At 42.7% G+C, this 24533-nt stretch overlaps 1 protein-coding gene and 1 long non-coding RNA gene across 3 annotated transcripts; one reads left to right on the top strand and one right to left on the bottom strand.

The window, feature by feature from the left end:
• Positions 1 to 105: 105 nt before the first annotated feature.
• Positions 106 to 24315, top strand: LOC310709711 (uncharacterized protein). Of its 2 annotated transcripts, none has more exons than XM_083509761.1 (3): positions 106 to 181; positions 1067 to 1835; positions 22180 to 24315. In XM_083509761.1, the coding sequence occupies exons 2-3, from the start codon at positions 1445 to 1447 to the stop codon at positions 22359 to 22361; spliced, it is 573 nt and encodes a 190-aa protein (XP_083365887.1). In that variant the 5' UTR covers positions 106 to 181; positions 1067 to 1444; the 3' UTR covers positions 22362 to 24315. The 2 variants fall into 2 exon arrangements, with proteins under 2 accessions (XP_083365887.1, XP_083365886.1); XM_083509760.1 differs by lacking the exon at positions 106 to 181 and adding an exon at positions 319 to 725.
• Positions 15874 to 22261, bottom strand: LOC310709746. The gene is made up of 3 exons (XR_014527669.1): positions 22153 to 22261; positions 21710 to 21779; positions 15874 to 15939 (listed from the first exon to the last, which is right to left on the bottom strand). It is a non-coding gene; the product is annotated as an uncharacterized lncRNA (long non-coding RNA).
• Positions 24316 to 24533: the final 218 nt, after the last annotated feature.

Genomic DNA, 24533 nt, shown 5'->3' with positions numbered 1-24533 from the left:
TCCCACCCCCTACAATTTCTCCTAAGAGCCCATGGCTCATAGGTGAAGGGTTTGAAAATCACGTGGTATTTTTTCCCTTCCTTCAGGACAAGGAGCTAGATAGTCTTTGCTTTGCTAGGAGGAATTAAATCACTCTCGGGCATTAATGTTGGGCATCCTTGAACATGGATTGGTAGCGGAGGTGAGATCCAACTTCTTGCTGCATTTGCAAATACAGTCCCCATGTTTTGGCACGGAAAGAGTTTGTGCAGGGATTAGTCGAAAGGGGAGGGAACAGCAAAGGCAGAGAGAGAGAGAGAGAGAGAGAGAGCGCTGATCATATGTCACTGTCTCATTTTTATCTTCCCCTCCCCCGATTTAAGTATAACGGCGGGGTTTAAGTCTTTCGACATCATCAGAGCTCCCTCGGCGGCTCTATTAATCTCGGAGGGAAGCGTTCAGCACCTCGGCCAGCTCCTCCGCGGACGAGAGCCGCTGGGCGTGAGAGGCAGAGAGAGAGAGAGAGAGAGGAAAAAACTACAGGTGGGGAGAAACAGACGAGTCCAGACTCACTCTCTAGACAGCACCACTACACAGGTCAATCTGTGGGCGTCTGGCAGTTGAGGACAGTCAATCGAGGCAGTCGGTTGTTTCTTTTGTCTCTTTCTCCTTCCTCTCCAAGCAAACCTCAAGAGAGATTCCCTGTGTGTGGCAACGAGGCGTCCTTCGAGTCGACCCTGACTTAGGTTTGTTAATGCTTCGTCCCGCTGACCTATGAAGGAAAGGTTGGGGAGCGGGAGATTCTCGGGTTTCAAAAAGTTATTGAAAGCCTTCCTGGCTTATCTGTGTTAGATGCTGTCGATGATGACCCAAACTAGTGCGCTTTGTCCTTTAGTTTGGTCAGTGGTGCGTGCAGACTCTTCTCCGTCTTGCAGAAATGAGTGTGACCAGCTCAGTCCTCGGAAGGTCGCTGTTTAGTACAGCCCCTGACACATTGAGGCTGCTAAACAAACAGTAAGCAACTGAAAAATAAGCCTCATTTAACACAGCTCTGTTTATTTGTGCTTGTGTTTCCTTTCTCTTGTAGGTGTATCCTGAGATACTGGACTCCATATTTTCTGTCCAGATGAGTGAAGCCAGCAGCCAGCTTGTATCACTTTATCTTTTCCCATTTGGCACCAGGAAGAGTTGTCTGGAAAATATCAATGACAAGTGGAAAGGGCAAATCTGCTTCTCTTCCAGGAACTATTCCTTGTTTTAGAATTTGGATTTATACCTTTTACGCTTTAAGGATAATGTGACGCCATTGGATCCACATAGACAATCATGTGAAGTTTGAATGGCAAGTCGCTCTTGGACAGACTGATTTCTGTTTCTTTACCTGTAGGGATGGTTTACATATAGGGGGGGAAGTGCATTGAGCTGCTCCCGGGTTTGTGAAAATCCATTTACCTCCTTTGCCATTATGATCATTTGCAACATCAGTGCAATAAAAGATTGGAGCACATTTCTCTCCCAGATCCTCCCCAGTGTCAACAAGACTCTCAACTTGGTGCAGCAAGTGGAAGCCACCACCAGCTCTGTGGTGAGTGTTCTGCAAGATCCTGATCAAGGCAGCTATTTGTCCAACAGCCAGTCCATGAATTCCAGTAACTTTACCACTGGCCTGGACCACCTTTTCCAATACTCATATTCAGACAATGACCAGCTTTACAAGGAGTACAAACCTCTTCCTCGGGATGCAATCCCTTTGCCCAAAGCTGTGCTCTACCTTCTTATGGCAGCACTTGTGGTGGTGGCAGTAGCGTATGCCATTGTTGGGCATCTCATCAAGGATCTTGTCCATGATTTGATAGGTGAGTGTTGGAGGAACACGTTTTTATATACCGTGTGTAGCACTGGTGACAATGTCCATTTTCAAATGGAATGCTGGAATTGGTTTCTACTCTCTCCCCTCCCCCACCACCACATATCAGTAATTCCAATGTTGATGGGCAAAATAATCCTTACTGGGTTCTAGAGAGTGGCAGAGCCCACACCGCTACCGCCAGTGATGCTCCTCTCTGCTGGTGGAGGATAAGTTCATATATGTCATCCTACCCGCCACCCCACTAATATCAGAAAGTTAGAATTGCAGCCTAACAGTACCTGTCTACTCATAAAGAAGCTCCATTTGATACTATTAGACTTACTCCCAAATAAGTGTGTGTAGAATTATAAACTAAGCATTCATTTGAGTTGTTTGTTGTTGTTTTACGTTGTGCCATTAATGTACATGGTATTTAACAAAGTGACTTAAAAATATGGGCAGGTCCCTGCCCTGATGTGCTAACAACCTTAAAACACTTATAATGTACAGTTTCAAAATTACTCTTTTCTTTTCTATCCCACATTAATTATGGGATAGATGCTCAAAGTTACTTTAGGTGTTACATGAGAAAACACCAGAAAAGAATCTAATTCAGAACAGGGTGGTGTTGATTCAAGTTTTTTATTCTGCTCTGTTTGGATTTGGATCTAATATGTACTGCCTTATTAAATAAAACTACTACAGCAAAGTAATGTGGCTAAGTAATAATGATCCATAATGTTAGAAAGAATTAATGCTCCCTTTATTCAAAGGTAGATCATTTAAAACTTTGCATTGTTTTTATATCTCACCATGTACTCCCATGTAGCATGCCCCATTCATCCCAGAATGGTTTCCATTATTATTTTTCCTGCTTTTCCTGCTGAATTTTTATCCCTGGCTTGCCATCTAGCTGAAAGAACCTTAACTTTTTTAATGGAGCAGCATACAGGTCTGGATTATGCAAATGAAGACCAGGTACTATAGTAATGTTCAGACTTTGAACAGCCACAGAGATTAATTGCTGAAACATTTGTAGAAGCAAAGTGGATCCTTCATAATTTGTGATTGAACTGACACACAACTTCTGGTCAACAGAGAATTCCGAAGCCTAATCAGGTTTCACCATCAGAATAATACTTTAGACAGCAGATCCTTGGGAGCAGGGACTGTTTCTTTGATCCATTGTAAAATATAGGACTACAATCTTTAACTGGGTTTCTTGCTTTTCTAGATGCTGATTAATTGACTTATGGGGTAATATAATGCATGGTAGCTATTCATATAGTCATTCATATCAGTAAGAGTGCATGTGTGTGTTTGTTTGTTTACAGTTAATATTCCAGAAAGGAGTATTAACATGAAACATTACTGCCATATGTGCTGGAGTTAGGGGAATCAAAATATCAAGATTCTGTTTTCAAAGGATCCAAAACATCTACTGTGCAGTGTAATCCTAAGCATGCTTACTTAAAAATACGTCCCCCTCTCTTCAGTGGGATTTACTCCCAGGGAAGTGTGTATAGGATTGCAGTGTTTATAATATGTTTTAAAAGAGCTTTCAATAATCTTGCTCAGTCCTGTCACATTTAAACTACATTAGTTCCTCAGTTTTCTTATTCTGAACATTTTAAGCTTTGACTAGTTAACATCTACAGTATGTATGGATTGTTGGACAGATATAAATCTGCTAAATCAGTAAAGAGGCAGAAATGAGCAGGACAAGTCAATGCACATTTACTCAGAAGTAATTTCCATTGAGTTCAGCAGTGCCTACTTCCAAGTAAGTATAGATAAGTTGTAGGTCAAATTGTATAAAGCGTGTTACAGCCATGTCTCATTTTATTATGAATGATTAACATGTACATCTATGTGTACGCATTTAAAAACACACACATTGTTTTCAGAATCAGATGGGCATAATATTCACTGTGCAAACACAGATGGACATCTGCAAGGCTTGTAGCGTAAGACACTAATTCTGCAAAAACACAAGCATATACTAGACTGGGAGCAATGCAAGAGGATCTTGCATAAGAGCTGTTCGACAGTGGAATTTGCTGCCAAGGAGTGTGGTGGAGTCTCCTTCTTTGGAGGTCTTTAAGCAGAGGCTTGACAACCATATGTCAGGAGTGCTCTGATGGTGTTTCCTGCTTGGCAGGGGGTTGGACTCGATGGCCCTTGTGGTCTATTCCAACTCTATGATTCTATGATCTTACCTGGCAGGATTCCAAGGAGACCTGCTGACATTGTGTGACCTTGATCAGGTGCCAAGATCTCTATGCATTTTCCATATTAATTAAATGGGAATTTAGATTATTTCCAAATAAGCTATGCTATGTTGATGGTGATTATCATAATTATTGATGTAACTCTGGCAAAAGGCTTCAGAACATGCTTAATTTTAATGACATTCATCCGTATTATTAGGTGTAATCCACAACAGGAACAATCCACACAGATTTTATTTGATCTATAATGGAACCACTCAAAGTGTGTGTGGGTGTATATGAATGAGAGGGAGGGAGAGAGTGCTCTTGGTTTGTGCCATTTTTCTAGGTCTTCCCAGGTACTCCCTCATTGCTGGGAGATGGCAACTGTTCTCCAAATCTGATTCATTTCACTGGGCTCACAGATACATCCTTCATCTTGTCAGAAATAATAGCTCTGCTAAAGAGTGAGTTTTGGAACTCACAATCTTTTATTTATGATCAGAACAAAAATTTGTACCTGCTTTCACCTCATGCAAATAGAAAATGGAAATGAGTTTCAGGGGCACCTCAAGTCTACTAAAGTGAAGCACACGCTCCTTGGCAGGCAGTACATGCATTACTCATATTTATATGCTCCAAATTACTGAATTCTCCAAGGAGGGAGAGGGAGATGATGTTTGTTAACATTGTCAGGTGAGTCATCATTTTCCCTTCCTCCCAAGAGGGATCTTCATTTGAATGAGTTTGCATAAAACGACTTCTGGGATCAGACAGAAGGTGAAAGGGAAGTGGGAAGCAACTCTCAGTTCGATCTGAATTCTTTTCACACAGTTGCCATAGTTAGGTCGTTTTCAGTCATGCAGCCTTTCCCTATAATTAATTCCCATTTAATCAGTGTGCTGATTATGAGATGGAAGGTAGAGGACCTACAAGTGCCAGCCCAAGCACCCCGCCCCTGCCTTTTAGCCAATTGATGCACATGAAGCTGCCTTATCAGAGTCAGACTATTCACCCATCTAACCCAGCGGTGGGGAACCTGTGGCCATTCAGATACTGTTAAATCCCACCATTGTCCATGCTTCCTGAGGCTAATGGGAGTTGGAATCCAACACCATCCGAATGGCTGCAGATTCCCCAACTCTGAGCAAATGCAACATTGTCTGTTGTGACTGGCCGGAGTTCTCGACAGTATCAGGCTGGGGTCTTTTCCAAGTGTATTACCTGAAATCCTTTTAAGTGGATATGCTAAGGATTGAACCCGAGACCTTCTGCATCACAAAGGCCCTCTTAGAATTTGAGCTTTGCACCTAATGCTGTTTCTAAATTGTGTTGCTAAAGCATGCACCACTATCTAGAAGGCTACAACGTGTCTGGGTTTTTGTTTTGTTTTGGATTAAGGCATAAATAAATACATTGTGAGTTTATAGACTTTGCTAAATACGTGTATTTCAGTCAGATGGCAGGTAATATACCTGTATGCACAGGTTCTTAGATAATGTCAAAACATACTGCTTTGCTCTTTACAGTGAACATCTCTCAGCAAATGAGGTGAACCAGCTTTCTTCCATTTTCAAGGTTACTCAATTTATTCAGATTGAAAATTCAAAGGGAGTCCAAGTGACATTGTAGCCTTGAGAAAAGTCTCTTTTGAGGGGATATAAAACCTTTTATAATGTGTCTCTGACTTATGGAAAGGGATGAAGGTTGAAAAAGTTGTATTTTTTTATTTTGCCAACAGGGAGTGAGCAGAGTGAGATTGGATTCATTTTTAAAAATGAATGCAGAATAGGATAATATTCCCTGTGAGTTGGGCAAATAAAAGGACACCTCTCATTAAAAAGCATCAGGACATTTTGCTCAGCTCATTTTAAAAACACACCAGAAGGTGCCTAGAGTTGCCAGCAAACTCTGAAGCCCAACTGTTTGCTAGATTTGAGGAACCTGTCCCTCACAGATTAATTCTGGCTAAAGCTCTAGAGCAGGCATAGGCAAACTCCGGCCCTCCAGATGTTTGGGACTACAATTCCCATCATCCCTAACCACTGGTCCTGTTGGCTAGAGATGATGGGAATTGTAGTCCTAAACATCTGGAGGGCCGGAGTATGCCAATGCCTGCTCTAGAGCGGAGACGAGGGCATTGTGGACCTCCAGGTGTTGTTGGGCTCCATCACCCATCAGTGTGGCCAATAGCCAGGGAATTGGAATCCAACATCTGCAAAGCCACAGATTCCCCATCTCTGCTCTAGGGACTGTTTGCTGTAAAATGGATCTGGACTGGGGCTCTGAATAGCATTGGCTTCTAGGCACTGGCATGAGGCAATTACATTATCATTACCATCCTAGTTGTCCCTACTAATACATCAGTCACTCTGTGTATAATGGGGCCTGCTTCCTAGTTGTGTATTTACTGTATTTAGTATTGCAGCCTATATGTTACTCTCCAGTAACATTGATAAGGAGTCATGTGGTGGGGTGACTTCCCATACCATTATTGCCTGCCTCTGTCACCCATTCTTGTCTGGAGGAAGGCAGGATGGAACATACACATACAAACTCTGAACAGCCATCAAGGGTGGTCCATTAGAGATCATGGTACAATGTTCTAGGTATGAACCACATGAAGTATGGTTGCTCTGACTAAATCTGACCTCCCAGAATGTTCACAAACTTCTTGAAGCAAGCATAATTGGTGAAATGCAGTGCTGGCAGGAGCAGTGATCTATGCAGGAACACTCAGAGGCTGCTAACCTGAACAACCCTACCCTACACCCAGGTAGACAATTCACACATGGTCTGAACTGTTGATATGTTGACAGTCTGTTGCTCTGAGCCCTTCTTTCAGAAGCTTGTTTGGATTATCCATAAATTCCATGGGGGAAATATGAAAGCGATTTGCCTTATTTTTGAATGAACCTTGATTGAAAATATTCAAAATATTTGTGTTATGCTGAAGAAATTCAGGCAATGTTGTTCCCGTACTTTGAGAAATCCTAAAGCGGTAGGGAGTTCATCACAGCATGGTTTCCTACCTTCCACAGATGACAGAGCTTTCAGAATGCATTTGCACCTGCAGACTGAAAACAAAAGTTTGTCTTGCAACAGTGAATTTGGATAACAATACAGCTGATCTAGGGAATATGACTGCGTACAAAAGAGAAAGCAGAACCATAAGCAGGAAATTCTGTCCAGCTGAATGAAGCACAAAGAATTTGTAAAGCAAAGCAGGAGAACCATTACTGAAAAACTAATTTAACCTGTAAACACTGCCCCTGTCTTCTTCATCCAACAGCCAGTATAGACATGGCATTCGGTTTATATCCAGATACAAATGCTCAAAAACCTGGCCATGTTTCGTAAGAAATGTATAACTAAACGAACAACCCCTCCTAATAGCAATAATAAATCCAGTTTCTCACTGGCCTCCTTGCTGGATTGTTCTTTTTCTGCCTTATCTCCAAACACCATGTTTTAGGCTTCTCTTTTGCATAAGAAACATTTTCTTTAAGTGAGTGACATTAGGACTGTATTTAGAACTTCTGAAAGCAACTGATAACTGATTTAAGTGGGGTATGAATGAATTTGCAGTCATTCTAATCTGGATTTATGAGAGAGGAAAAATGCTATAACACATCTCTAGCCACTTTTATTTGTTTGTTTGTTTTAGTTATTACTAGCTAGCTTTTATCTTCCAAGCTGGTGTACATGGTTCTCCTCCTCCCTGTTTCATCTTCACAACAAGCCTGTGAGGTAGGTAAGACTAAAAGATGGTGACTGGCCCAAGGTCACCCAGTGAACTTCGTGGCTTAGTGAAGTTTCGAACCCTGCTCTCCCAAACATTCTAACCATGTATGGCTTTATTTTACACTGCCACTGATACTGCAATTTCCCTTAAAATATCAACAACAGAGTGGGAGTGCAATTCAACACTGTGGACCATTCTTGAAGTGAACCATGAGCCAAGGAGGTAACAGAGCCATTTTGTTTCTCCATTTAGCATATCTGAATATTATTTATATGTGCGTAATAGATACAACTGATGCTTTTGAATTATGGTGCTGGAGGAGACTCTTGAGAGTCCCATGGACTGCAAGAAGATCAAACCTCTTCATTCTTAAGGAAATCAGCCCTGAGTGCTCACTGGAAAGACAGATCATGAAGCTGAGGCTCCAATACTTTTGCCACCTCATGAGAAGACTCCCTGGAAAAGACCCTGATGTTAGGAAAGATGGAGGGCACAAGGAGAAGGGGACAACAGAGGACGAGATGGCTGGATAGTGTTCGTGAAGCTACCAGCATGAGTTTGACCAAACTGCGGGAGGCAGTGGAAGACAGAAGTGCCTGGCGTGCTCTGGTCCATGGGGTCACGAAGAGTTGGACACGACTAAATGACTAAACAACAACAATAGATACAACTAGCGGCAATGCTGGAATTTTTTTGCAATGTCAATTTATACATATTTCCAGTGTGAGACTAGAAGTGGCTGGATAGTTTTGTGAATGGCTGCCAATTAAGCTGGGCCTCCATTAACCCCCGATAATGTTAAGCAATTAAGCAATGAAAATGGATGCTCTCCAAAAGTATACACTAATTGAGGGACAAATGCTTTCCTGAGAAAATTCCCCTACATTTCAAAGAACTTGGATGACTTCTCTTTGATCAGATGAGCTTCCTTTTCTTAAGCAGTTTGATTATCACCCTGGGCCTTTCTTTTCTCACACCCTTTCCTGTGTGGATTTGAGAAGAACCTTGGTAAAGCACACGTCATTGAGAAGCCCTGCTCAGTGAGCTTACCTGGTGACAGCAGTGGGAGCAAATAGTCCAATGACACCACCATTTAAATTTTCTACAGTGATCTAGAGTGACACTATATCAGTGGCACTATGGAAATTGCAAATGGTGCCTCCCCTAGGACCTGGGAGACCAAGATTCAAATCCCCACTCAATCCTAAAGCTCATTGGGTGACCTTGAGCCAGTCACAGTCTCATCTATTGTGGGGATAAGATGTGGAGTTGGAGAACCATGTACACAATATTGAACTCCTTGGAGGAAAGATGGAATACAAATTTAATAAATATAAATTAATAATTGCTACTAATAAATCAGTGTATCTATTGAATAACTGGCCAAACATGTCACATTGGCTTAGATCATCCCTGCATGACAAGCTGGAAAAGCAACTCTGCTTCTGCACAGCTGCAGGTTGAATCCAATGCTAGTCCTACTCAGAGTAGATCCATTGAAATCAATGGCCAAGACTAACTTGGTTTAAAAAAAAAAAAATCAGCAGATCAGAATAAAACTCTGTGAAATGTACAGGAAGCCTGTCCTCCTCCTTGCCTCTCACATTGGACTCACTCATTAGAACAGGGGTCAGCTACCTTTTTCAGCCAGGGGCCGGGCCACCGTCCCTCAGACCATGTGGTGGGCCGGACTATATTTTGAAAGGGAAAAAATTAACGAATTCCTATGGCCCACAAATAACCCAGAGATGCATTTTAAATAAAAGGACTCATGTAAAAACACACTGATTCCCAGATCATCCGTGGGCCGGATTGAGAAGGTGATTGGGCCGATTCCGGCTCATGGGCCTTAGGTTGCTGACCCCTGCATTAGAACAAGGAAAAGTCCCAAATCTGAACTTTCCAGGATTTTCAGTAGAGTTGAAGCCTTGAAGTTAGGTGAAGTCACATTCTTCAGATTCAATATTCAAAGTTAATGCCTGTCCCCACCTCTTTCAAAGTTCCAGCAAGGCCACTTTTTGTAGAGTAAAAATCCTGACACCCACAAAGTTGTTGAGCTTTCTTCCCCCTGGCATTTTGCAGATTCGGCAAAATTCCCCCCAATGCCATTTTTACACCTGGAAACCAGGACACGTCAGGAAATTTTCCTGGCAAGCCTGGTTGTGGCAGTACCTGCAAAAAAGATGTGGATTATTTCCTTACCTGCCACTTTGATAAAGTCATTTGTTAAACAATTACAGGACTCCTGGCCTTGCTCCTCAGGAGGACATTTCCCGCATGAGCTGTCACAGCTGATTTTTAAAATGTGCTCTTCACGAGCATAAGGGGCAGCTGCCATCAGTTTCGAGTCATCCAAGAAAGGACTTATAAAAGGGAAAAGGATTGCAAGCTGGGGGGTTTTATTGGGTTGTTTGTATTTTGATTTTATGTATGTGATCCTTTATGTGAACCACGCTAAGACCTTCGGGTATAGGGCGGTATAGAAACTAACTAAATAATAATAATTGTTACCTTTTTATGGCTTGCTTTGGCCTTCGCTCAGTCAGTAATATGATCTGTACCTTAGTTTTTTCCAAATGTATATCCCAGACTTAATTTGAGGCAAAGCTCACCAGGTGAAAAAAGTGAAGGTTTTCTCCTGATGTTAGAGCTCAGCTCACTTAAAGTGTCAGTTTGAGCATCTGAAGACTGTTTTCCCTCTTGCCCTTGAGGAACCACTATCAGCACCTACATACATGGGATCAAGGCCTGGGTATAACTCTGAGACAGGCTTCAGTCATGACCTCTTGTATTTGTGAATTTAATTAAGCTTTAAGCACACAGAAAGGTTTGCAGAAGAAGGATCAAGGCATTTAGAGGCAGCATGGGCAGTTTCAGCAGAGGGTGTGTTGATCCTAAAAATCAGGTAGTATGGCATGTACTGGTGTGTGTGTGTGTCAGTCGGTCAGTGTGCCTCCTTGGACACATGGTGTGGGTGTGTAGGTGTGTGGACAGTCATGCAGTGGCACTCCCAAGTGTGCCACTACAAAAGCTCATTGCTCAGCATGCTCCCTCCCAAGGCCACTGGACAGCTGCTTTTGGGAACCTCAAAAATAGGGTATGATTCAATCTTCTTCATTTTGTTACAGATGCTGACCATTGGGGCTGATAGACCAACTATGCATCTTTTCTTTCTTAAAAAAGCAATCGAAGCTTGTGGCAATTAATTTTACATGTTGATTGTGCATTAAATGAAGAAGAATGTTATTTTCTCTGTTTAGAACCAGTTTCACTGGATGACTCCTAATGTTTTGTAGGTTTGTTCATTCATTACAACTAAACAGAGGCACAAACACTTTACCTGTAGAGGTGTTTATGTGAAAGAATTGACAGCTTGTTGATTTGTATAGCTCAGCTGTTGTGAACACAGACCATGTTGCATGTGAATGTTGCATGTGAATAACTGCATGAGTAATCAGCTCTACTATTGTGTACACAAGTACAGATTTTACACTGCTTGAATGTACGGTTATCTGTGAACACCCTGTGAACACCTCAAGAGGCCACAAAATACCAGCTGGTGGGGAGCAATAGAGGGAGAAGTCTATGATGGTGAGCTGGATCTCATTTGTGGATTTGGTTGCTTGCTGCAGAAAGCAGGCTGCTTGACTAAATGGACCCTTTGAGTTCACCCAGCTGATCTTTTAACATTCTTAATGGCATAGGAGGGTTATACAATTTTCTTTTTACAGATGCAGTGGTTTTTGACTCCTTTATACTGGAACAGGCAAAATTGCAGCATGGATAAAACCCATAGGATTCATAACTGTTGAATCCTGCTTCCGCTGGCTGTTGTCAACTATTGCTCGGTTAAAATATTATTGGTTTGTAACAAAGGCAAAGCATGGCATAAACTCAAAGGCAATAGCCACCAAAGGTTACCATAGCAGGAGAGGGCAGTTAACACTTATTACTATTACAGCATCTAAGGTCACTTTCAGACGTCTGCATTTCTGCAACTATCTCTTCAATGTTTGGATAGATGCCAGTGTACGGCCATTGCACAATAAAAGTGCACCTTCATTAGTCACTGCACAGAAAGTGGGTACATTGTGAAAAATAGCAACAGTGCAACAAATTGGCTTTCAAAAAAAATCAAGACTTGGGAGGGGGAAAGAAAAGTTATGTGAAGCTGCAGCAGCCTATGCATGATAACAACCACTTGACAGTGGTGTTGTATAACCTCCGCACTAAATTTGTAGAAATAGATGAGGACAGTTGCCTGATATATGCTTTGTCTGGAAACCTAAGCTTCCCCAAAGGAAGAGCTTTCTCTGATCTCCCTAATAAAGACCTCAGCCCTGTGCCTGGATATAAGGCCTTGGATGCTAACAAGTCTTAAAGGTACCTTTGCTCTCCTTGCTCATAGAGAAAAATCCTAATAGCATCTCCTTAAGTACTAGCTAGCAACATCCTAATTACCTCTCCCTGCGGATGACATATTAAATCTAGAAGGTCCCAAAATAATCCCCACGGAAACCATCTTGCAGATTAGCCTGTGAAGAAATAAGCCATCCTGTTATTTACTTTGGAATTAGAAAAGGCTTCCGTTATATAATTTCCCCCTGGTCTGCTGTAGTGCACTGTTTATACCGAAATCAGTCTGAATTTCAGTTTGCAAGGCGTGCCCACAGTCTGCAAGGCTTACAAGGCAATTGCCGGAGCTTCTGTGCTAGCTCTTTTTTGCAAGCAAAATTGAAATCTCTTGATCCAAAGTGCTATGGAAACATTTGGGAATGCAGAGGAATATGCTTCTGTCCTTGGCAACCACAGTAATAGCAATTCACATCCTTCTGTGGTCGACCATTCACTGTCTTCCTGCAGATGTTGTGCAAATTCAAATCCAGTGAAATCAGACATGGTGTTATTGTGATCTCCAATCCACTATATGTTTCTAGCATGGAAACTGGCAAAACCCCAGGGGTGTTCACATGGCTTCAGATACAAATTTTAAATCTGAATTTCAAGACTTCAACCAGTTTTGAACATGTGGCATTTTATTTGTTGAGACAAGTGACTGGGAAATTGTCTTATTCTCTGTAGGGACTTTTTGGCTTCTGATCCAGCAACACTGAGTTGTGGTCCTGCTACATTGTCAGCAACCCTCTAATGGGGTTTACCTAGGGCTGGCTTCAACCTATTCTGCAACCTCATTCTCCACACAGGCCTAATGCAATTCCTCCAGGAACAATGTGCAAAATGTTGTTATCAGCATATTTGAGATCCTTGTTGTTGCAGGAGGCTTAGACAATGAGTGTTGTATTTTAGACAAGGTCAGTTCAAAAATATCACCCCCATAATTGCTCTCCAAATTTGATGAAAAAGATATTTCAATGGCCATCATGGTCAGGCTGGCTTGGACTTCACCGTAATGACTACGGCTATCCAAATAAATATGGCTGGGTCACCTACAGACATTGCTTGAGCAAGAGACTAAATTTACATTTGTGGTCCTGTGCCTCTGTCTGTGTTATCTTCGTGTTCCTTAGAAGATACCAAAACTCTTTCTTACACTGGAGATAGTCTGCCATTACTTTCTTCACTCATAAAACTCTCTTACCTTCTAAACCATAGCCTCCTGTTTAGTTAAAGGTAAGGGTAAAGGGACGACTCTGGGGTTGCGGTGCTCATCCCGCTTTACTGGCCGAGGGAGCCGGTGTACAGCTTCCAGGTCATGTGGCCAGCATGACTAAGTCGCTTCTGGTGAACCAGAGCAGCACACGGAAATGTCGTTTACCTTCCCACTGGGAAGGTAATTGCCTTAATGCAGGCATGGCCAAACTTGGCCCTCCAGCTGTTTTGGGACTACAATTCCCATCATCCCTGACCACTGGTCCTGTTAGCTAGGGATGTTGGGAGTTGTAGTCCCAAAACAGCTGGAATCTGTGAAACATTTTAATGTTTTGCATTAGAATGTACATACACTGAACATACAAAGAATGTTCAGTTCTGTTGACTTGTCTTCAACATGTGAAAAGCCTCCTCCATTTAAAATAAAAAGTATACATTGTATGATGTGCGTCTTATGCCAGAGTAGCACAAGGGCTTTGCAAATAGTCGCCGGGTGTCTAGGTCAATTTTATTCAACTGTAGGAAGGAAGAGCCTTACTGAAAAACTAGCACTGTGTTATCTTCACCCCATAAAGGTAGTTTGGGCAGCTGCACAGAATTACATGATCTCCACTAACATTCTGGTCCCTCTGATTCTGGAAAATCCTTATGCAAGTTTCCATATTAAGAACTTTTGAATTAAACCTAGTCCAATGTCTTTATTACACACCTCTGGGCCTATCTTTGTGCCTTCTCAGGTCATGAATTATCTCCCATCACGGTATAACCCACCTGCTCCCAATGACATTTGGCCACTGACGTCAATGAACCTTAATAGTATCTGCAATCTCATTATGATAACACTCATCCTCCCACATCACTTCCTGTTCCTTTTGGAAGCAAGAAACAGGGAGATATAACAGGTCAGAACAGTCTAAAGCCAAGAGGTTCTACTGCAGACTGCTGCAGGGAAGGAGGCATAGATTAGCCAGTAAGAAAATGTCTAACTGGCAGAGTATTTTTGCTGGCAATTTAAGATTGCACCCAGAGCCAGAAAGTATCTAGCCCTCATGACTAGAAAAAGGTTTGAAAACATGACAGGGGAGTGCTAAAAATGCTCAGTATCACTAAACAGAGCACAACTGCATGGTTGTTTTGGGGGTTTTTCCAGACACCCTACCTTGTTAGTTTTGTCCAATCAGGGTTAGAAACAGTGGCATACATATTATTTATTAAATTTATTTCCCATCTTTCCTCTGAAAGGAGCCCAGGGTGCCACCAGCTTTATGTACAATAACCTGCATTTGTACAGTGCAATTCCAGTATATTTCCTGTGATTTCCTGTCCCACCACCTAAGTTCACCAGGGCTTTCCCTTAGCCTTCATGCTTAAGATGCGGCCAATGCTAAAAGAGTCTTACGGAAAAGTCAGGAAGAAGTGTCGATATCTTGTTTAAAAGATTGACCAAATGCCATAGTGATCTCTTTTTAAGTGCACTGGCTCCAACAGGCTCACAGTTGCCCCCCCCCCCATGCCCATTTCCTGGAGTTCTTCCAGACATGAGAAGCTTTTAATCCTGAGCAGTGAGCTGAACGAGGTCAGCTGAGAGCAGCCGCAGATGGGACTTACTTCAATTGGCATTATATTTCAGGGCTTATTCATTCTCAGGATAACACTCTTCAACCCTAGATTAATTAATCCCAAAGAACTAGCAGCAGCCACCCTTTCAATCCCCCCCCCCACCTCAATTCCATCTATACTATAATTACAAACACAAACACTGATTAGAATCACCACTCCGCTCATTGGCCAGAATTGAAACAGTGGGGGGAACCCACCCTTTCCCCAGTTGGACTGTGCATAAGAGAGGATGTTTGGAGGAGTGATAAAGAGTAACTAATCCATTTTAGCAGGCTAATCCTATGAGCTGCTACACTGACACAGTGGCTCATAAGATCAATACGCCTGCACAGGGATTCAGCCTCAACTTCACTGCCGAAGGAGCAACAGCCACGGCCGTTGCAAAGGATGCAGGGCTGGCAACGGCAGTTGGGCCATTTCACAGATTTGGTGGGGCAGAGTAGGAAGAAGCAGGGTGGACAGCACTCAGGGATGGCTGAGAACGGCATCATCCTAAAGACTTTTTGAGCCGAAACCTCGGCATTAACATGCAACAGGTGATCGTCCTTCCCTGCCGCAGAAACTGTGGTCCTCCAGGTGTTGTTGAACTACAGCTCCCAGCACCCTGCAGCATTGGCCATTCTGGCTGGGGCTGACGGGGTCTAGTTCCCCATCCCTGCTGCAGCAGATGCTCTCTTTGCAAGTCAAAGAGTGTGTCCATTTGAAAACAGCTGAAAACAAATGAAGGCGGACTCAGCAATGGAGTGTATATCTCTAAGCCTGCCCAATGACGTTGTGTAAGTCATATTGCAATCTCTACTTCCTTCTTCCTTCTCTTGGGGCACGCAGGAAAGAAATTGTATGGATAACCAAATCAAGGGGAGGACATTCAAACGTGTATCGCATAACCAGAATTACTCTTGCTGACAGCAGGATCTAGAATCCATCTAGATTGAAAGCAGCATGCTGAGGATGAGCATGAATTATTCCAGACTGAGGAAAAATTACATTTTTGTGCTACAAGCAAGTTACTGTGTGTACAGCCTTACATCTTAAAAAAAACCAACTAGAGGTGTCAATGATTGAACCCATATAACACAGAGAGCATTATTTCACTGAACTATGACCTCTACCCTAAGGCTGCCATTTTCCCCACCCTTTCCTGGGAGTAAGCCAAACTAAGTGGGATTTATCTTTGAGTAAATATGCAGAGTCTCCACAACACTCCACTTCAAAGGGCAAGACTTTTGCTACAATAAACCAATTGTTTGGAAGGCAGAAGCTAAACCAGACTCCCCAGAGGATTTCAGTTGTTGAACTGAAAGGTCTTCTGAAAACAGAGAAAAAAATACAATTGCCAGTGTTCATTGATAGGACAGAGAGTGAAAATAATAAAATCTTGTTTAGAAGGAAAGAGTCCTTTATTCAGTTTGGGAGATATGAGTCAGACGCAGTGGGAAACAGGGGTGCCAACTTGAATAATATATTTGGGGGGCCCAGGTAAGCCCTGCCCCATCAATCACAAGACGTGGCTCACGCACATCATGGCAAAGTCCATCAACTTGGCGGGCATAGCCCCCTCTAATATTTCATTGGGGAGGAGCGAAGGGAGCTCAGCCCCTAGGAGTAGGCTCCTATGGTGGGGAATCATGTTGCCAGTCTGTTTCTAACCACCTCCACCCTCCACACAGACACCTTTTCTCTTATTGTGGGCTGAGATTTAGTGGGTAAAATTTTTGTCATAATTTCATCTCCATGCTCGGCGGTGTGGGGGACTTTACCTGCTAAATTTCTATGTGATATCTGGTAAAAGCATAGAAGCTTTTGCCAAAATAAATCTTGACAACCCTACCTCTACCCAATGCATTAATGGAAGTGATATCTATTAAATGATCTAGTTAGAATATGTGTCTTTCTAAAACAGACAGGTTTCATTGTTTGTGGCCGCATGGTAATAATCTCAGCTCTACTTCATTAGCTGAGATTTTGCTTATCAGCCACAGTCTTCTATTTTCATAACTGCTGAGGTGCCCTGACTCTGCTGTACTTATACACAGACAATTGGAACCATACAGCCTTGTGATTGTGTTTTAATGAGCACTGAATATAAAACTGCCATACCACCCCCTATCTCTCTCTCTCTCTCTCTCTCTCTCTCTCTCTCTCTCTCTCTCTCTCTCCCTCGCTCCCTCCTCCTCTCCATCTCTCCCTCCCTCCCTCCCTCTCTTGTACACAGGCTGTGCCCTGCATGTAGCCTTGGTGTTCATGCCATGTATATACATGCATTTGCACTAGATAAAACATGTGTGATATTTAACTTCCGGGGATTCTAGGGAGGGAGGCTGAATGCATAGCATTTTACACTAACAATATCTTAATAAAGTATCGCCAAAATTGGGGGGAGGGACATCTGGCAGAGTGGTTTACCTGAGGGCTTTTCCTGCTGCTTTTCCTGGGCAAAACTGCTCTTTAATGCTCAATCATAGCAAACAGCAATTTGGGATTTCCCCAGATTGCCATTTGTTCCAATCTATCGCTAAAGAGCAGGTTTTCCCTTGGAAAGGAGTGGGGCAAGGGGAAAACCACCCAGACCCATGGATTCTAGGCATGGTGCAAGCGAATGTAAGGATGAACCCTGAGACCCTTTTGAAAAATAGAAACGGTCCCTGGTATATAGGGACCATTAGAGCATATGATTAATGTTGCATTCTTCTCCATATTCACTTCAGAAATTAAGTAGGCATCTTCCTAGCGAATACAGCCTTTGCAAGAAAGATGTAGTGTGGGAGGATGTGCGAGGATGGTTGCATATAAGCAGGGCTGGATTGACACCTTTAGAGCCCCTAAACAGTTTTTTAAAAATGGTGCCCCCATATATAATTCAAAATATAAACAATAATAAACCATATATCATTAAACTCTGTTATTACTATTTCATTATTGTTATGGTGTGTGTGTGTGTGTGTGTGTGTGTGTGTGTGTGTGTGTAATTTTTCCATTTATAGTGGGAGCCTTTTTTGTGGAACCTAGATCAGCTGCACGATATGGTACAGTTTGCTAACAGGGTCTCCCAGAGTGAAGTGTCACTGAATTACATCTAGAGTGAAATGCAAACTACAAAGAGAAAAGCAACTTTTTTTACAGAGAGAACTGTTTGGTTTGTGTGTGTGTGTGTGTTTTCAATCAGAGTGCATAGATATGGAATCCTTAATATGCCTGCCTTTGTGGCTGAGAGACATTCTGCATCTTGTCACTTAGAATCTATTACCAAGTCTACATTTCTGCCTCTCGGGAGCCTTTTCTAAATTGGTGCCTTATCTTCAATGAGCAGACTGAAATATTCCTGCTTTTGGCATTGGCACTTCAGGGCACTGGCTGGAGACCGTTTCCTTATTGGGAACTGCCATGCTCACTCCAGAGCTCTCTCCATCTCTTCTGTCTACATCCTGACAATAATTCAGCTGCTTTTTTTAGGGGTCAGCAAATTTAACATTTTCAGTTTCTCTCCATTTCTCACTTCCCTAGTCTTAAGTTCAGTTCTCCTCATGTCCATATCTGTTTACTATTTGTTTTTTCCTTTTTTAAAAAAAAGTTCTCATGAAAATTTGTCAGTATTTTGGTGCACATTGCTGTATGCAATTTCACCTAATATACACCCACTTTCAAGCAATTCTCCCTAATATAATGCTTTTTTTGTATATTATTTTCACTGAGATATGTCTTTTTATGCACACCATCCTTTAATATGACACTGTTTTTTGTACACATTTGTCAGCTGAAGAACAGCATAATAAAATCTTGAGATTTGTGGATTTTGAAGGATGGCTGTGTTTTGGTTCATGCATTATTTCAGGAAGTGCAAATTAAGTAGGTTCGCATTAAAATGCAAACTGAAACAAGATCCTTAACCATTTTCTCATCTCTTTCATGGGTTTTGTCTTTCTCGGTAGGTTGTTTGCCACTTGCCATTCTGCAACAGTCACTTCCCTTTTATATATGTATTTTTGATATTGATTGGCCATTAACAACATCCTCTGGGCAATTTGCCCAAAATTCAGACAGTATCAACCAAGTTAGAACACTTACCTTCACTACAATACCCACATAAAAACCAGCCTATTCAACATAAAACTATTCTAAAAGCCACATCCCTAAAATAATCTGTCTCAAGAACTAAACATGGTACTAAAAGGCCTGGAGAGATTAAGGTATTGCTCTCTATTGTATATTACTTAGTAACTATTGTAGCTAAGTGATATAGAAATTGCTTAAATAAAAAAAAATACAAAGTATCATCAAGCAAGGCATTCTGTGACTGAGGCACCACCACCAAAAAGGCCATCTCCCTAGTGGAGAACCTGGAGGTTTGGCTTAAGGTCTGGCTAAGTATATATGGAAGAAAACAGATAAGCTAAAGCTTTATATCAGTAATACATATGTTATCTTTGTTCCTGTTTCCTCAATAGTCTTTCTTTTTTGGTACTTCTTCTTGGTAAATCATTGCCTCTATTTTGCCTTTGGGGGAGATTCTGGAGATGCCTTTTCAAAAGATATTTTTTAGTGTGCACAAATAACCTGTATTAGAGTTGGCAGTCTTCAGATTTCTGCTCCCTCCTCCAAAGTTAAAACTCTGCATCTGATGTGGCACAGCTTAGTCCATGAAAGCTTATGCCGTAAGTCTGTCAGTCTTTAAGGTACCACAAGATTCTTCATTGGATTTGCTGTAGCAGGTTAACGTTATTATATGGTGAGCAGCATCACAAGTCATTTTGTGAATGATCAGGACCAGGATACTCTTTTCTCATTTTGACTGTTAATGTCCTTCCCTTCCTAATTGCCTACTCCAGCAGTGGATAGCATGGTGGGGCTAAATCGCTCACCAGCCTCCATCTGGCTGAGTTGCTGCTGCAAGAGAAAGGGAGGGGCTCAGCGGTTTGGCTCCACCAGTGCTCCTTCCCCCTCTACATCTTGGTATGCTGCAGTGACTCAGCTGGATGGAGGTCAAGCGAGCAGCGCAGCCTTACTGTGCTGTTGGCTGCTGGTCTACCCTTTTCAATTCCAAATTTTAGCACCCCATTGCCTTCTCAGCCTCTCTGGCTGAGTCACTCCTGACCAATGGGCACCAAGCAAGTTATATAGAAAACAAACACCATAGTTCCATGTCTGCAGCATCATTCATTTCTGTTTGTGGTGTCAGTGGGCACAAATCCACTGGTCACAATGCTTTAAGGACATAAGAAGCTCTATCTAGTCCAGCATCCTGTTCTCACTGTGGCCAGTCAGATGCCCAGGGAGAGCCCACAAGCAGGACCTTAGTGCAGCCGCATGATCCCTCTGTGACTTCCAGCAAACACATAGGTTGCATTCCAGCACTGCTAAATATTAGGCTACTTCCCAGCAAGGAACACTTCAAGTGGCAAGTCTCTTCTGACAGACCTAATTTGGTTTTATTTCCCCTGGGAATTAACAGTTCGCTTTCATTTGCATTCCGCAGTCTTTCCTCGGGAAGATGAAGAGTAGATTTTCTCTTTCTCAGACAGCCAAGAAGGGCTGACGGGCTGAATAAATGCTGAGTGATGGGAGATGCTTAGGGATCTGGGGATTCAAAATCCCCAGGGATGTTTAATTAGGGAAGAGATTCCAATACATTCTTGCTTGGGGAGATTACAGTAGCTGTAAGTCCCCTAGGAAAGTGAGTGGGGGGGGGATGTGTGAGCCCAGACAGGTAATTATCTCCAGAGTAGACTTGTCTTAGACCTACATATTTGAAACCAAGTGCCATGTCACCAGAGACCACGGAACACTAGTGGGGCTATTTTTGTTCAATGGTCATACAAACACTTTCCTTCAGTAATGAAAGCGGGGAGTTATAAGAACTCCACTTAGTGCAGAGTAGTAAGACCATCGTGGGTGCTATGCCACCACAAGTGGTACTCAGAGGCATTTTTGTGTGTGAACACCCTCCCTTACAGCTGCAATGTAACACCAGCTGTATCTCTTGCAATATCTAGTACTGTTGCTACAGTCACTAGTGATACAAAACTCCCTCGCTGCATCTGAATATTTACAGCTGCTGACTATGACCACTCTGCTTTGTGGTCTGAAATGCACTCCCAACAGAAGAAGTTGGCAACATCTTCTGTTAAAACTATGTGTATCTTGCATTCCACGAACTGCATTAGAGATTGCAAAATGGTTGCTTATTTTTATGAGGCAAACACTGTGTGATAAAGGTCTCCATGTAGAAAAGAAACAGGAGCCCTGAGACAACCATGAGAAAGTGAACATTTGGGGACCAAACAATTCAGTGCTAGGTTAGTAAAGTGTCTTTCTTTTCATTTAAAAAGTATACCTACTAATTTCTTCCATTTCTCAGCATATCTATTTCGTTCAAGTTCCCTGTCCTCAGGCAAATTATTAAAAGACACCTCTTTGATGGATGGAAATTTATCCTTCCCTATGTGTTTCTTAAAATAATAATAGCAATACCAAAATCATGACTGGAAGGCTGTTGACGGTGGCTGTGACCCAGAAAGCAACACCAGCAGCACCACAATAAACGTATCCTACTTTGTTGGATACAGATGCAGAAGAACTAATACAAGAAACTTTGTGACATTAGAATACCCGGGAAGCAATTAGCTATGTGAAACAGCTTCAGGACATATAGATATCCAATCTGGTATAAAATGCCACAGTTGAACCAAACATACTCACCCAAATCCCTGTTCCATCATGAAGCTTCATTGGAGACTTTTAGGCCAATCACGCTCTTAGCCTAACCTACCTAGAAGGGAGGTTGTTGAGAGAATATAGTTAGAAACACCAGAGAGAGAGAGAGAAATTAAGTCCTCCATCCAGACAATCAAGAGGCATTATTAGAGTTCAAGGACTGATTACAACCAGGCAAAAAGCACTTGGAACAGAGCCAGTTAAAGACATGGTCTGAGGAGAGGGGGTGTGGCTTAGGGGGGATTACAAGGGCCAGATAGAAAGGCCTGCAGGGCCACATTCAGCCCCCAAGCTTAAGGTTCCCCACATAAATACCCTTTTTCAGGTAGATTGCTAAATAGAAAGCAAACCCTGAATAAGCTGCTCCTCCTACACATCAACCATACCAGCCTCTCGCTCCCCTTCCCATTTTCATTGCCAGCACTTACTCCTACATTTTGTTGTTCTGATTGCAGACTGGATGTTTGGTCCCAACGCTGATGACAACAACAACAAGAGCGATGTGAACTGCGTCAGCAATAACGTGAATGAGATGGGCGAGATTCAGGGGACGCACAATCACCAGGAGTCCCAGCCTCAGGATGTGGTGATTTCCATCAGTGAACCTTCTTCTTGTCATCTACCCCAGCAGATATGAACAAGCTGGTCCCTGGATATATGCAGAGAGTGCTGAGAGGGTGACAGGTAGAAAGGGAAGGGCTCCCCTTTTTTAAAAGGTACTTTCTCCCCACCCTCAAAATGACTTTGTGACTTTGATGAGGGCTACATTCTCAATTCTTGGCAACCTTGTACGAATACTGGAGTGTGCAATGTCCCTTCCTTTGGGAGCATCCAATGACCAGTGCAACAAGCTAGCACAAAGCAGCTCTATACCAACAAACACTGCAACTTTATACATAAACAGAGGGTCGCAGCTTTTTGAAACACTCCACACAGACTTCCAGAAATCCCATGGGAAGCACAATAAGGAGCGAATCTGCAAGACAAGCCATGGTTTTTCTGATCCCAAAGTGTTGTGTAAGATCTGCTTTCCCTTTTGGGTGGCATTCTCCTTGGGAAGAGGCTATGGAGAGTATTCAGCAGAAGTATTTGATCCTGAGGATAGCATTTCTTGCTACCACAGCACTGCAATGAGCGATCCTGCTTCTTTGGTTAATTCCTGCCACCGCCACTGCACAAATATTAAAGGCTCAAAAGCCTGCTCTGCGTCTGAAGCTGGCAACCTTCAGCACAAGGAGGCTTAGACAGAGATAAACATGAGGACTCTGAGACAAGCATGGGGACTCTGTTGCCAGGCAGAAAAGGAGACATTATCCACAGATGCGGAAAGCATTGCCAATTTCAAATGAAGCCTCACAAAGTGCAAAAGTGCAAAATATATGCACCATCTTTCTAATTTTTGCTGTTAATCCGCCTTCTGGTTAGTTTAATGTCTGCCCTTTTTTTTTAGCGGAACAATGTGTGCCTGGACACACATATTAGCACCATCTTCTCTGTGGAACAATTTGGGGTTTTTTTCTTTGTTTCTATAGGTTTCCACTTCCTGTTTCATTTTTTTTAGTGCAATAGTAAAAAACAAGATTTTGAAAATTGCTCAGCCTCAGAAATGATTGACTCTTCTGTCTTGTCTTCTAAAAATTAGAAGCAGCCGCCACCCTGCACACAATCCTTTTGCATTCTCAGCCTTTATTTTTCATTGCTGCTTCTCCCCATCGTACAGATGTTTCTGTTTCCTGAAGCACTGAAGCAGGGAGGCACAAAACAAATGGGCAGGGGCAGAGCATCTGTTTCCACCGTGTTCTCCACCAGGTTCAGCCTGGTGGTATAAGATGGGCACAGATGCAAGGAGGCCATGTCTCTGCTTGATTTTCCTGGCTGAATTTTCTCTGACGGCTTGCAAAGAGAGAATGGCAGCATTGCAAGCCACCCTTGTATTACACTGGAACATAGGAAGTCAAGACCATTGGTCCATTAAGCTCACTACTGCCTACCAATAACTGGCAGTGGCTCTCCAGGGTCTCAGGCAGGAATCTCTCCAAGCCTTGCCTGGAGACACCAGGGATTGAACCTGGGACCTTCTGCATGCAAGGCAGATGTTCTACTGCTGAGCTAGGGCCTTTAGCTTTCCCTTAACTGTGGAGGAGAGTTTTTAATTATTTGCCCTGATAATTTGCCCAGATATTTAGGGGTGTTATGCTTTTTAAAAAGTGTTACCTGTAAGAATCATCAGGCCCAAGCAAAAACATGAAGATCCTTTGCAGATTCATATTGTGTGATAGTGCCCCACAATGCAAGTGGGAACCCAAACTTCCATGCCTCTCCTAAGCAACCTCTTCTAATCCCATTCTGCCTTGTCAGTTGACTTCCTTGCAGTACTTCAGGCTAAATTCTGTTTCTTATGCTGGTCAAGCTACCAGTTGGCCTGTGTCCTAGCCAGGCCTGCGTCCTGGCCAGGCCATAGCTCTCCTGACAGATGATTTGGTCTGGAGCCACAGTGTGGAAATAAAGGAGGAGATTGCCCACCAGATACCAGGCACTCTACTATTCAATTTAGGCCCCAGTCTTTTTCTTACAGTCCCCTTCTCAATGTGCCTTGTTTGAATTAATCAATTTCAATTTAGCATGTGAATTCTCAAATTTTTCTTATTTAAACATTCAACAACTTTTGTACAACTTTTGAGAGCCAGTGTGGTGCAGTGGTTAAGAGCGGTAGTCTTGTAATCTGGGGAACCGGGTTCGTGTCTCCGCTCCTCCACATGCAGCTGCTGGGTGACCTTGGGCCAGTCACACTTCTCTGAAGTCTCTCAGC

This window comes from Podarcis liolepis (assembly GCF_965112155.1).
Source record: "Podarcis liolepis genome assembly, chromosome: 6".
NCBI lineage: Eukaryota > Metazoa > Chordata > Lepidosauria > Squamata > Lacertidae > Podarcis > Podarcis liolepis.
This window is presented reverse-complemented; position numbering and strand designations above follow the sequence as displayed.